The sequence below is a fragment of the Crotalus tigris genome, unplaced genomic scaffold (genome assembly GCF_016545835.1).
Source record: "Crotalus tigris isolate CLP2741 ecotype Arizona unplaced genomic scaffold, ASM1654583v1 scf7180000024314.327548, whole genome shotgun sequence".
In the NCBI taxonomy this organism is placed as follows: Eukaryota; Metazoa; Chordata; class Lepidosauria; order Squamata; family Viperidae; genus Crotalus; species Crotalus tigris.
The window spans coordinates 255,730-270,973 of record NW_024100486.1 but is presented as its reverse complement, the minus strand read 5'-3'; the positions used below and the strand labels follow the sequence as shown (position 1 = coordinate 270,973).

Genomic DNA, 15,244 nt, shown 5'->3' with positions numbered 1-15,244 from the left:
GTGCGGTGCTGCCACCAGTCCAGCTCATTCCTCTCATTCCGCTACCACTTTTCTAGGATGGTCGCATACCACCTGCCAGGTGCCAATGTACCACAGGTGGTACCCGTACCACTGGTTGAAAAGCCCTGCGCTAGGCCACAATTATAGTTTACAAATAAACCACTTTAGAGCTTACCTAAAGCTCTTTGGTTCAAGCGTTGATCGTAACATCTAGGAGCAGCATGGGCTAAATTTCCCTATTACTGTAGCTTCTTTTTTTCTATCCCAAAGGAAAATATTTGAACGGAACTTCATTGTGGTGGGACCTTGAATTCTGACTTTGATCTCCATCCGCTGAAATTTTTTTGTATAGATTTGCCCTGAAAGACTGTCAGTGGGTTTCTTTTCAATATTCCTTAACTATCATTTACCCCTCTATGAAGCGTGAAGGGGAGGCAAGCGTGGAAGGGATCCTGAATCAAGTTGTCCTGGATCACCTACAGTTGGCGCCTCTCCAGTGGGGTGAGTAATGCGAAGACTTGATAGTTCGGCAAAGTAGAATTTCTGATGTGGGTTTGCTTCTTGCTGAAATACTTTGCAAAAAGCACTGGGAAACTTTTTCAAAAGTTGAACAGCGCAAAAGTAGTAAATTTAAGTTGAGTATGTTTAGTTTTCTTTTTTTTGTTTTTTTCTTCTTTTTTTTTTGTAACCCTGTATTGAGCTCTGGGAAGTCGGGAGGGAGGGGGAGAGGGGGGAGAGGAGAGTATGGGTAGTATTTTCAATAGTTCAGATTTTGGTGATAGAGGTTGCTCGGGCATTTTCCCTCAGACTGCATCCGATTGAGAAGAAGAGGAGAGGGATAAGTACTGTATTTTCCGGCGTATAAGACGACTTGGCGTATAAGACGACCCCCACTTTGGAGAAGATTTGCCTGGTTAGAAAGTCGTCTTATACGCCGGAAAATACGGTATGACTCGGCGTATAAGACGACCCCCGACTTCGGAGAAGTTTTGCATGGTTTAGAAAGTCGTCTTATACGCCAGAAAATACGGTAAGTAGAAAGATGGAGGAGAGAGGGACGGGAGCAGAGGAGGAGGTAGAAGGAAGGGGGAAGTGAAGAGATGAGAGGGGGATGCGGTCTGGGGGGAAATGGGTGAGCAATGGTGGAATTTGTGTTCTATTTTAACTTCTTATGTATCTGAATTTTTTTTTCTTATGATTGTAATGAAAATAAAATAATAAAAAATGGAAAAAAAAAAGTTGAACAGCGCAAAATGCCACTTGTGCTTTTTCGGAGGGGATCATTTATTAAATCTTTGAAGCCAAATGGCTTACTATGAAATTACCGCCTCTATATTTAGTTCATGTAGTTGTGGGGAATCATCCCGAGTAGACATTATTTTCCTCAAAACCGGTTGCTAAGTGCTGGATTATAGTTTCACTGTCTGCTCCAGTGGACTGTAGGTGTGTTAAAATACAGCTTTGGGTACTTTGAATTATACAACGATAGTCACCCTTGTCTGAGTTACGAATTGCTGAGGATGTTCTTTGGTCTTTGGTTCCTACCTGGCTGCCCTTTCTGGGCACTTATTCTTTCTTAGTGATGTGTGGGTCTTGGAAGCTTAATTTTGTATGTTAACACTATACAATCTTATCTATAAAACCATGAGGTTGAATGCAATATGGACTGCTTTGCTGACGTTGGATGTAATTTGGTTTTATTGTCTTAATAGTTTGATTTTAAATACAAGTAGGTCTCACTTAACAACACTAAACGGGACTGGAATTTCGATCGCTAAGTAAAAGAGTCATTAGCTGAAACCTCATGTAATAATATTGACCACTGACACCCCAATCAACCAATAAAAAAACCCACACTTAACCAGGCATCACATAAATACTATGCATAGAATAGCCCAAAGTACATACCGTATATGCCGGCGTATAAGATGACTTCCGGAAGCGCTAAACTCGGCGCCAAAGCCGGGGGTCGTCTTATACGCCGGAAATACTGGTAGTTTCCGGCGTATAAGACAACGTTCTAGGAATGCGGCTCGGCGATAAAGACGGGGGTCGTGTTATACGCCGGGTCACCTAATACGCCGGCATATACGGTATTCCGGTAGAGAGAAGTTCCCTGAGGATGGGCTCCAGCACGAGTTTGAAAGCTCAGAAGAGTAAACTTCTGGTTCCGGTGACTGACCCCTATTGGATCTTGAAACATCACGTGATCGCATTGCTCAGTGATGCAATTTCTGTATGCCTAGTTGTGGTTCTTAAGCCAGGAGCCTATCAACCAGAATAGAATAGAATACTTTATTGACTAAGTGTGATTGGACACACAAGTAATTTGTCCCCGGTGCAGAAGCTCTTTGTGTACGTACAAGCAGCAAGTGATAAATCGTGATCGTGATTATAATCATCATAAAATACATTCATCATAAATCATAAGACACAGCACTCGGTGATAGTCACAGGATACTGAATAAGCAATCAACATAAATTCACAATAGGATACAAATAAAAGCAGTCAACATAAGTCGAAAGATACAAGCAACCAAGTCATAAGAAGCTAATAGGAAAGATGAGAAGGATAATAAGTAATACAGGCCCACTAGGTGACTGGACATCCCAAGGCATAAGACAGTGTGGTGAGAAATAGTTGTTTAGCAAAAGGATGGCATGGGAGAAAAAAAAACCTGTCCTTGTGTCTAGTTAGTTTTGGCGTGCAGTGCTCTATAATGCCGTCTTGAGGGGAGACGTTGAAACAGTTTATGTCGAGGATGTGAGGGATCTGTAGATATTTATTTTCTCAGCCCTCTTTCTGACCCGTGCAGTCAGTATACAGACCCTCGATGGAAGGCAGGGTAGTTGCCATCATTTTTTCTGCAGTCCTAACTCTCCGTTGAAGTCTGTGTCTGTCTTCTAACAACAACCAGAGCTTAACAACCAGAACTAGATCTACCTAGTTGTAACTGCCATTAGTAGAGAATTTCACGCTTCTGCTGCCTTGGCACATTCACCTCGATATCAACTCCCTCCACCCTTCTATCTCTCTCTCTCTCCCTCCATCTTGGTCACTTTGGCCATCCTGCACTCTGCCAGCTACTCCCGCTTGGCCGTAATAGATCTTTGCCATCTGCTTATTCTTCAGTGCAGGGGCTCTGTTGGTCCTGGGATCACTGCCACTCCCGTGTACCTGGCCTCCAGGCTCCCAGTAGGCCTGCCAACTTCAACAGTCTCAGCCTGCCGTACATTCCCATGTGCGTGCCTAGTCTGCCCGCTGGAGCACCACACATCAGACACGGCTTGCTCTCTCCTCCTTCGATAAAGCCTTGAAAGGGCCAACAGTTTCCTGTGCTCTGAAGCCTGCAGACCAGTTTTTCACGAGAACATCCTGCGTCCGCTTGCAGTTCACATCAGAAGCGCTCTGGGTGAACCGGCAGAGGGCTTCAGCAAATGCCGGAGGAGAGCCCAATACCAACAAAAGCTACCCTCAGGCTGCAGCATGAAGTCCTAGCCACACTTACCCTACACTCTGCCACTCCTAAGGTCTCCAGAGGTGCAAACTGGAGAAGAAGACCTTGTGCAGCCAGCAGTTGGCTCGTGAACAGATTTTAGCTGTTTCGGAACGGTTGGTGAGACCGTTAAAAGTCGTTTGCGCTATTTGAAATTGTTCTGCCGGGCAGCAAGATCTGACTGCTGGCCCAGCGACAGATTCTATTGCAAATCAGGGCTGTTTCCGAAGGAGGCTGAGAAGGAATAGTCCTGGGGCTCCCAAGGAAGGGAGAGAGGCTTTTGGAGAAGTTGGAGGCAGCGCCAAGCAGCATGCTCCAGGGGCGAAAAGGAGCGAGGCCCCTTTAAGGAAAAGGTGAAAGATTCAGGATCAAAAAAAGAAAATGAGGCGAGGTTGTCGCGCAGGAATACAAGCTAATTTGAGAGCTAATCCACACGGAGCTCCATTTCCATCTGTTTGCCATCGTTCGCTCCCTAGAGAGTAAAATGGAAGATCTGTAACTTGAGCTGGCCACGGACAAGGAGTGTATATCGGAGGTGGTGGCCCTTTGAGAGCTGTATGCAACAAAATTTCATTTTGATGTAAGCCGATTGGTGTACTTTCAAAGTGACAAAGTTGTTGTTGCTACTACTACTATTATTATTATTATTATTATTATTATTATTATTATTATTATTATTGCCAGATGAGTGGTGCATTGTAAGCACGCGCAAGAAGACAGAGAAGATTAGCTGGCACGTCAAATCAGAGAGTGGCCTGGAATCACTTCTTCTTGTGCTGTATCTGTTATTGGACATTGGCGATCCTGTTTTTATCAGCAGCCCCACGAAAAAGTGCTGCTGAGTTTTGTCCAAAACAGTCCCTTAGATTTTGAAGCCACAATGTTCTTCTTCTGCCTGGACCTCGTTTGCCTTCAATCTTTCCCTGGAGGATTAAATGAAGTATGCTGTATTTTTCTGGGTGTTGCATCACATGTCCGAAATATTCTAATATCCGTTTTTAATTGTTTTGATGATTTCCCTTGGCTTTCCCAGGCGGCTGATCACCTCCTCATTTCTGATCTTGTCAACCCAGCTTCTACATAACAGCCGCCTGTAAATCCACATTTCAAATGCTTCTAGTCTCTTCAGGTGGCCTTCTGTCAGAGACCAACTCTCTACTACACAACCGCAAAAGAGCTAAGTTCCTCCCCCCCAAGTTCCTTTGAGTCTTATCTAATTGTTCCCAAGAGTAGGCTACCAAACTGGGAAGATTCCTGTATTATAGGCAGAACATAATAAAGTAGTTTGCTCAAATTCTGGTTGTTTGCACCTGACAGGATACTTGCTGAGCGAAGATCATTCAGCAAGGACCATCTGTAATGTGTTTTCTTGCTCTGAAAGCCTTTGAATCGAAGTGTTTCAAAATGTGGCCTTTAATAAAGAAAGATCCTGGGATTTTTGTGCGGCTGTGATAATTCTGTCATTACTGGGTGTTGATTAGACAGTTTGCTTCACTCTCTAATTAAAAAGCCCAGAGTTTGTTTACAAATTGCCTTTCGGTAAAATAATCAGATGGATTGGCACCTGCTGGTGCCCAGGGCTCTGCATACTGTCTGCCTGCCTGTTTTAATAAAGTACCTTTCTCTAATAGGAAAAAGATAATCAATCTTTGTGGTCACAAAGTAAGTCAATCAGTACTTGTATTAGTTTGTGATGGCATATGTTCATTGCCTGTTATAGATATGTCATCATGCTTTAGTGATTCAAACTAGCTCCCTTTAACATGTACAGTAAATCTTGTGCAATTTAACAATAATAATCTTGCTAAAACTTCAAAACCTCAAAACACTTTCATAAATTTATCCTAAAGTTTGCTTTTTGTTAGACACTGCATCTAAGAGATCGTGTAATGTTAGAGAGATAAGAGCAATTATAGCAAATCAATTTTAAGTGGGCAAAAAAAAAGTTTTCTTCGTCTGATTAACCAAAGGGATGTGTCTAGAATTTTAAGTGGAGTTTAAATGCTTATTGTAAAAAGGTGCTTAACAATCACCAAATCTGTGAAAAGGGGGTTCAGAGTGATTCTAATTAGATTTGGACATTTGTAGTGGAGATGGGGCCTGAATATGGAGTTTCAAGAGGACCCCTATAACACTTAGTAGAAATTAGCAATGGTATCTTCCAATTTTAGTGGAAGATGTAGGTAGAAGAGCAAGTAGAGCTGGAGGGTGGAGTTAAATGTGTCATCAGCTTAGAGTCATTATGTTGCCACAAAAGGTTCAAATTCAACCCCTCTTGAACTCTATTGACCCTTATCTGGCACCAATTTAGTGTTGGACTTTAGTTGACTAGTTTCTTGTGTATAGGCTTGAGCATTAAATCTCTGAACTGCAACTTTATGTTCTTGATCTTTGCACCTGACAGAAGTTAAGAAACGTTCTGTCCTAATTTGAAAATCTGTTTAGTCATTCTTTTCAACTGATGGAGCAGGATATTTATGAGTAGCTATAAAAGCAGCTAGTGCTTTCAGATGCTGTAGAAGTCATGTTAACTTCCGAAGTTGGGAGACGATTAGTCCTGGCATCTACCATCCCAACCTTGTGTATCTTCTCAGTCAATGGTCCTTAGATTAGGGTCATAGCTACCTCATCTTTTCCTTACCTTCTTTTCTGTTCCTAATGAGAACTATTGGAAGAGTTTGTGCTCCTTGTCCAGATCTGATCTCTGCTGCTGCTAGTCATGCCGCTTCCCTCAAGAAAATTCAAGGAAAGAACTTCCAGATGAACTCTTGTGTCATGCTGCTGATTTAGTGATGGCCTCTGAGTTTCCACCCTTGCTAAGAGACTCCAATGGAAGCAGCAGAGATCATCTGGCTGAGAACTATCGCTTTGAAAAAATGAGAAAAAAGACACAATTCAACGCTTATAGGATAAGTACAGGTGGATGATCACACTTCTGTGGTGATGTGGCAGTGAAAAAAAGCAAAGTGTCTTTCATTCCACAATAGTATTTGTTCCTTTTATTTTCTTTTTATACTTACTGTATCTTACTGTTGCCCTTATTTGTTAAAACAGCCTTTTCTCCAAGGCTTATCTTGTGTGTTCCAATAATTTCAAATCTGAAATCCATTTATTTTTATAGCATTAAGAAAATAATCCATTTGATCGCAGCTGTGCTAGATGGTTGCTAGGGACATTACTTGCTTTTAGTACAGCTTTTAATCAATATTTGTATCTTGGGAGTTTCTAATATAATAGTAAGGTTTTCAGTATGGCTTGTTATGAGGGAAGTCCAAATTTGAAAGTATTACTTCATTATTTGCTATTTGACCCAGCGTGCAATTCACTCGCTGGTTAAAAAACAACAACCAACGCAACAGAAGCATACTTGAGCTGATAATACTGCTCCAAAGACAGAGCTTTGAAAGAGAAGTAAACTTGATAGGAGGATCCAAATTTCCAATTTGGCTGTATCTGAACAATAAAAATAAATACGCACAATTTGTTGCATTCCTTCCAGTTAGTGCTAATCACAAATATTTGGAAGTTTACAGTAGTGGGAGACCTAGTACCTGGATGGATATTCTGTTAATTATTGAATCATCGGGCTTGAAGAGATCTCAGAGATCTTCAAGTCTAATCCGCTACTCAGGTCAGGAGTCTTGTACCATCCCAGTCAACTGTATATATATTTATTTAAAATGAAAGCTGCTGTGATGGAATGTAGACTGGATTCCCAGGAGGGAGGAGCTGCATTCCACAGGAAAAAAAGAGGCAACTCAGCCCAGATATCATCTGTGAAAGAAAGAGGGTGAAGACAGCCCTTCCTTAGTAGTTCCTAGAGTACAGTGGTACCTTGGTCCTCAACGGCTTTGAAACTCATTGAATTTGGTACTCAACGCATTTTGATGCAAAAAATTTGTCCTGGTACTCATTGTTTGGTACTCGACACACGTGCTAGAACATGTCGATGTCAGTTGCCTTGTGTCTCACTACATTATTCCTTATGGCAGTGGTTCTCAACCTTTCTAATGCCGCGACCCCATAATACAGTTCCCCATGTTGTGGTGACCCCCAACCACTTATACATCACTGGGTGTCAGGGACGTGTCCAAAGAAAAGGAGGAAAAAATGGCGGACAGCCTTGTTTGGCGACCCCCGTAAAATGGTCGTTTGACCCCAAATGGGGTCCCGACCCACAGGTTGAGAACCACTGCCTTATGGGAAAATGTGTTTGGTACTTATCATTTTGGTACTCATTGCACCTCCCGGAAGCGATTAACAACGAGTACCGAGGTACCACTATATATGCTTCATGTAGATTGGAAGAATCACTCCCCGTCTTTCTTGATTTCTGGAGTCTGACAGCTGGTACATAAATTCTGAAGGCATTTTCAGAAAGGAAGAATCAATTTTGGAAACAGTTAAAGTACTAATCCTACTGCCTTTAAATCCAGTATAACATCCTGACCTAGAGGAACCCGCCAGCTACCTACATTAGTCATCCAAGCGGGAGTAATTGTGAGAATGAAACAATAACAGATGGACATTGTGGTGGGAGAGCCAGGTAGAATTGTTAACCGATTGTTTCTGAGTGTTTATAAATTTGCAGTGTGAGATTTTTAGACTCCTTTATAACTGTAATTCTTACGAAGATGTTGGCCAATTACAGTTATAACTGTAATGCTTAAGAAGTAAAAGGTCTACCAGATGTGGACTGATAATGACACATTTGCGTAATAATGGTATAATAACAATGTAACTTAATAAAAAAGAGTTAACGGTTTGGTAAATAGGTTTAAAAAAAATAGTGACATCAGGAAAATGTAGAATTTACTATGCCTTGAAACAAGTTGTTCTGAAAGATAAGCAAAATAAAAAGCCTGCCTCGAGATAAATAAAGTTATAATGTTTTGGCTGACCTAGCAGAAGGTCTATGAACAAGGGAAATAATATTAGCCTTTTGATTCCTGGAAGATTTATAGCTTAGAGGTAGTTGGGTGTGTACTTTAGTGGTCAGGAAATAGACTGAAATGAACTTGGCAATGGCAAGAACAACTTTTCGGAGTGATTTTGTACCTTCCTTGCCAGCATCTCCCAGTGACTTTGCTTGTGAGAAATTGGTGGGGAAGGTTGCAAATACTGATCACGTGGCAGCCAAGATTTGGCAACTGGTGTAAGTCTGAGCTGGTTGTCAATTTATTTATTATGTATATGTAGGGTTGTGGGTCTATACATAACGTTGTATATAGTATGTTTTAGGTGTGTGTCATGTATGTGTTTCACTTTGAGAGTGGGCAATTAAATTTCATTTTTGATGTGTGCCGTTGTGCCTACAGTAAAAAAATGACAGTAAAGGTTATCTTACCTTACCTTACCTTACCTTACCTTACCTATCACGTCACCATGGTGATATTGCGATAGCCGAATTCTGATGAATGATCGTAAGTACCGGTCGTTCATGCAGCATCACAAATTTGAACAGTCAGAATAACAGAGTTGGAGGGGACCTTGGAGGTCATCTAGTCCAACCCCCTGCTCAGGCAGGAAACCCTATACCAGGGGTAGGCAACCCAAAACACTCAAAGAGCCACTTGAACCTGTTTCCCACCAAAAACAAAACACTGGGAGCCGCAAAACCCTTTTGATATCTAAAATGAAGATAACACTGCATATATCCTTTTTTATCTTTATTATAGGTGTGTGTGTGTGTGTGTGTGTGTGTGTGTGTGTGAGAGAGAGAGAGAGAGAGAGTTTGTGTATGTGTGTGTATACACACACACACACACACACACATTAAAAATAAAAGTAAAAATATGACTCTTGGGAATATCCATACTATTAAAACAATGATCACCGAGAGAATGCTTTAAGAGAATAAAATTACATACACACACAGGTAAAAAAAGGATATATGCAGTGTTATCTTCATTTTAGATGTCAAAAGGGTCTCTCTCTCTCTCTCTCTCTCTCTCTCGCAGCAAAGGGAGGAGCTCCGCCCAGAAAGCTTTTCAGCTCCTCGGAGAACAATGTGAGTGCACTCTCTTTTACACATATATATACACACACACACACACAAAACACACACACACACACACACACACACACACACACAGAGAGAGAGAGAGAGAGAGAGAGAGAGAGAATCAGGGAAGTGCAATTGCCTCTCTCTGTCTCTGTCTCTCTCTGCAAAGGCAGAGGAGGCTGGGAGCCACAGGGGAAGGCTCAAAGAGCCGCATGCGGCTCCGGAGCCGCAGCTTGCTGACCTGTGCCCTATACCAGGGGTGTCAAACTGACAGTTCGCGGGCTGGACGTGTCATCCACGCGCACCCCGTTACCGGCAATGGGGAAAAAGCTCCGATACGTTGCGCGACGTCATGTGACGTCGCGAGTTTGACATCATGTATACCATTTCGGACAAATGGCTATCCAGTCTCTTCTTAAAAACTTCCAGTGTTGGAGCATTTACCGCTTCTGGAGGCAGGTTGTTCCACTGGTTAATTGTTCTCACTGTCAGGAAATCCTTTCTTAGTTCCAGGTTGCTTCTCTCCTTGGTTAGTTTCCATCCCTTGCTTCTTATCCTACCTTCAGGTGCTTTAGAGAATAGCTGGACTCCCTCTTATTTAGTCACTGAATAAGTGGTCATAAGTCAAGGACTACTATACTTCCTGAAACCATTTTCATCCCATTTCTAAAATTACAGTTTGATCCCTGTTTTAATTTTATTTAATATGAACAATGTCACAGTCCACTGTTCTGCATTTTTTGCTTTCTTTGCCGGCCTGTTTTTTGTTAAAAGCTCACCTTTTTGCTGAAATAAGAAATCCAGTGTTATCTTACCTGTCAAATCTCCCTTCCCCTCTTGTTCTGCATTTTTATTCCTTTTCTAATATAGTTGCATTCTTTCAGAACTATAACATCCCATAAGTGGCTGAGTAAGCATAACAGTTTATGAGACTAATTGAAGCTCTTAAAACCTCCCTTCCTTTGGCAGTTGTGCAAATCGTATTATCTCCTGCATTTTAGAAAAAGAACATCCATCTAGAATTTTTTTGTCCTTCTGTTTGTTTTAAAATTCTGCTTCTAGCCTAACTCATTACCAGCCAGGACAAGGTGAATAATAATTTTCACTAACAATGTTGACACTGAATAAATAACCTTCACATTTTCCCTAATTAAGTAACGTGAGTTGTTTCTGTTCAGTCATGTTCTGCTCTCCGTGAACAAACTAACAAAACAACAGCAGGAGCTAATTTTATGTACCATTTCAAATGTTATCCACGGAAGCTATCATGAAATATAAGAAACATTATTTAAAAAGTGTCTCAATAACATTTAGACATCTGAGAATGCTGAATTATGCTATATCTGCAATTGAATGCCTACTTTGGTATTATATGTAAAAGCTGGGAAACTAACTTGAATTCAGAAATGTCTATGGAGATTCTGAGTCGTCCAGGTCAGGATTGCCCCAAAGAGGCAACTGAACTTTCTTGTTTTTTCCTTGAAGATGTTTATGAACTGATCTGATCTGAACTGAAGAAGCTTCTTGGATGGGAAGCGAAACGTCTTCAAGGAGAAAAACAAGAAAGCTCAGTTGCCTTTTAAAAAAGCATCTTTGGGATCGAGTTCAGAAACTGGCATTGTGAAGATCTGAACTGAAGCCATTTCCAAGTGACAGAACAATTCACTTGATTCTACATAACAGGGGAACCATAAGTAGAGATTTAAATTTGATCCGATTAGTAAGTGAAGAGAAGGATAACTATAGTGACAGATTTTATCTTCCTGGGCTCCAAGATCACCGCAGATGGGGACTGCAGCCAAGAAATTAAAACACGCTTGCTCCTGGGGAGGAAAGCTATGGCAAATCTAGACAGCATACTAAAAAGCAGAGACATCACCCTGCCAACAAAAGTGCGTATAGTCCAGGCCATGGTTTTCCCAGTTGCAATTTATGGCTGTGAAAGTTGGACCATAAGAAAGGCTGAGCGCAAAAGAATTGAGGCCTTTGAACTATGGTGCTGGAGAAGACTCCTGCGAGTCCCTTGGACTGCAAGGCGTTCAAACCGGTCAGTCCTAGAAGAGATCAACCCTGAATGCTCTTTAGAAGGCCAGATCCTGAAGTTGAAACTCAAATACTTTGGCCACCTAATGAGAAGGAAGGACTCACTGGAGAAGAGCCTAATGCTGGGAAAGATTGAGGGCAATAGAAGAAGGGGATGACAGAGAATGAGATGGCTGGATGGAGTCACTGAAGCAGTAGGCATGAGCTGAAATGGACTCCAGAAGATGGTAGAAGGCCTGGAGGAACGTGGTCCATGGGGTCCCGATGAGTCGGACATGACAACAACAAAGGATAACTATGCCATGAAGAGGTGTTGTCTTGGATGCTCTTTGTGCAGCCACAATCTGAGTCTTATGCTTCAAGTTGTCTCCTGCTTAACACTTCAATATTTATAGCTTAGGATTGATCTGTGGAGACCGTGATACTTTCTGAGCTTGGTTGTTTTCTTGCATATGTTTCATTATCCAATTAGGTAATAATATCATTGCTAGAAGGGAAGGGGGTTTGCTCTCATTTTATATGCTAATGGCTTATTCTGTTATTGAGAGGCATATTCTTGATGACTCACAAGCACTTGTATATAAACAGAGAGCAAACTCCGTTCCCTTGTAGACCTGATGATGTTATCTAGGAATGAAAAGTCTGCAAGGAAACAAACAAGCTCAGAGAGCACCAAGGACCTCACTTAACACTTCCCTTGCTGTTATTGTTAAACCAGTACTACCCCACAACTCCACAACTATGAGCAAGAGACCTTTGGACACGAGCATTTTTAGAAACGAGCTGTTGGCCTGGAAGCAACTGGGGCAGTAATACAGAAGGTACCACTATCTCTTTCTGCCCCAAACCCAGGGTTTTTGGTTTGTTTAATTTTTTTTGTAATTTTAATCTGTTTTTTATATGTGTAATTTGGTTTGAGATCTGTATATTTTATCACATTGTAAGCCGCTTACAATTTGCCTCAGAGTGTGAGATGGGTGGTAAATTTCTGCATTTTTAAGGATCACTCTTGTATTGTCATAGTGTCTCTGCGATCTGGTCTAATTTACCTAGTTTGTACACGGTCAGCTATGAGTCCTTCGTTGAGCTTGGAGCAGGACGATTCAGAGAAATTAGGAAAAGGTTCAGAGAAGAGCAGTGAAGAAGATCAGTCAACTAGAAACTGAAGAAAGATCGAAGAAGATGTGTAGCTTTCAGAAAAGTCAACCCAGGTGAGATGTGATGGCCTTCTTCAAAACCCAGAAAGTATGTCATATAGAACAGGGCTGTCAAGCCCCACGGGGCTTGCCAGTCTTTGGTGGGGGGGGGAGGAACTCAGAACACAGCCGACCGCCGCTGCATGCCGCCCTGATGCCACACGCCACCCCGCCCTGGCCGATACCAGCAAAGACTGAGCCTTGCCGCCCCGCTGATCAGCTGAGCATCGGAAGCCAAAGGGGCGTCGATGAGAGTAGCCAACGCCCGGTAAATCACCGTGACGCCGATGCCGGGCCATGGAGGGGGCCATGCACAACCGAGCCTCTGGGGACGAGACCAGCTACGCAGCAGGAGCCCAGGAGACCAGCTAAGCAGCGGGGCCAGGTGCTGCAGGATGCAAAACACCGAACAAACCTGCCTGCAGCTGAAGGAGAGCCGGCAAGGAGCCACGAAGAGACAGACGGGCCAGAGAACAACGGAAGCGGCGTGCCGGCAGACAGCTCCACCTCGGAGAAACAGGAAGAGGGACGACATGGAGGGGCTGATTTAGGGGAAGGGCAGGGCCAAACAGACAGGGCTTTAAGGGTAGTGGGACGGATGGTAGGTAGCGGCTGGAGGGTGGGGTTTTGGGCGTGGCACGGTTATATGAAGCACTGGGAGCAAACCACTCCCAGTGCTGACTTTGTTTGTTAAGGATTAAAACTCTGACTTGCACCTCGTCCCAGCGTTCCTGTGATTTTTTCAACTGGACGACGATGGACAGGCATGAGAAGGGCTTTTCAACCTTTTCACCTATTGTACCACTTTTAGGATATGGCAATATCCGAGTACCACCAGTCGCCTAGCAAGGTGTCAAAAACTTGATGACCCAAAAAAAACAAAGGAAAAAAGTGATAAAGTACAGGTAGTCCTCGATTTACAACAGTTCGCTTAGTGACTGTTCGAAGTTACAATGGCACTGAAAAAAGTGCCCCCCAAGGCACAGCCGAGCAAGACACCTGCCTGCCCGCTCAGCGGTGCTCTCATTCCCCTTCCCCACTACAACTTTTCTAGGATGGTTGCGTACCACCTGTCAGGTGCCAATGTACCACAGGTGGTATCTATACCACTGGTTGGAAAGCCCTGATATAGAAAGTCAAGATACACACCCTCTCACTCCAGAGAGCAGAACATGGAATAATGGGTTTAAGTTATAAAAGGAAGAGTCTGATTGAGTATAAGACAGAACCGTTCAACATTGAAACCAAATACTCAAGCAGACTTACCTTCATTGAGCTGTGGTGACGCAGTGGTTAGAACGCAACACTGCAGGCTGGCTCTACCCACAGCCAGGAGTTCGATCCTGATGGTCTCAAGATTGAGTCAGCTTTCCATCCTTCTGAGGTTGGTAAAATGAGGACCTAGATTCTTGGGGGCAATATGCAAGTAACGCTTCTACAGTTTAAACCCCCTAGAGAAAATGCCTGAAAGCGCTATGGGGCTGTACATAAGCCTATGTACAGCTGTGGAGGCACAGTGGTTAGAATGCAGTATTGCAGGCTAGCTCTGCCCACAGTCTGGAGTTCGATCCTGATGGGCTCAAGGTTGATTCAGCCTTCCATCCTTCCATGGACGCATATTGTTGGGGACAATAGGCTGATTCTGTCAACCGCTCAGAGAGGGGTGTAAAGCACCATGGGGCAGTATATAAGTCTGCTGCTATTGTTACTGGATCTGTTCCTCCAGAGGCCAGATAGGGCTCTTTCTAGGATTGTTTGATGGGATTCTCTGCAGAGCTTTATAACTCTGTGATCTTGGGTGACGAGCCAAAAGTTAAATCTTTTTGCTATAAGTCCTCCCGTTCCCATCCCCAATTCTCGGTGCTCATAAATTACGCAGTGTTGTGGTGGTAGTTAAAAATCTCGGACAGATACTTTTTTTTAGAATGAAAAGCGGACTAGAACGACGTAGACGCACGAAAGTAAACTCAGAAAAGGAGCAGGTTTACTCGCGATAGCACGTGCGTTTCTCGACAGCTTCATTGCATGCAAAAAAAAATTTTTAGAAATCGGCGCGTAATTCAGATAGCAAAAACAGGATGCTTTTGCAAATTGATGATGCAGAGCAGATCTGAAAGAAACTTCTGACAGGCGGAATATGTGGTTCTAACAAGAAACCTACCTTTCTATGTTTTTTTAAAAAAAATAAACGACAGCTGGTAGAAGTATACCTCTTGAGTGAGAGTCGTCATGGAATCCAAAACCGAATTTTGAATTCTTGTGTCTATCTAAATCAGTGTTTCTCAACCTTGACAATTTTAAGGCATGTGGACTTCAACTCCCAGAATTCCACAGCCAGCAATGCTGGCTGTGGAATTCTGGGAATTGAAGTCCACATGCCTTAAAATTGTCAAGGTTGAGAAACACTGATCTAAATCCTTAGGTTATGGAAAATCCAAGGTTTATATTTGAAGACATGAAAATGTAGCTGTCGTTCCCAACTCCTCCCAGTTATTACTGAAGAA

General features: G+C 42.7%; 1 protein-coding gene across 1 annotated transcript in view; it reads left to right on the top strand.

The window, feature by feature from the left end:
- The window catches only part of LOC120299796 (trafficking protein particle complex subunit 9-like), a 239,579-nt gene that overhangs the window by 54,516 nt on the left and 169,819 nt on the right, over positions 1–15,244 (top strand). The window contains exon 7 of the mRNA XM_039325004.1: positions 411–501. Within this exon, the coding sequence (XP_039180938.1) occupies positions 411–501 (91 nt within the window). The remainder of the gene's footprint in view (positions 1–410; positions 502–15,244) is intronic.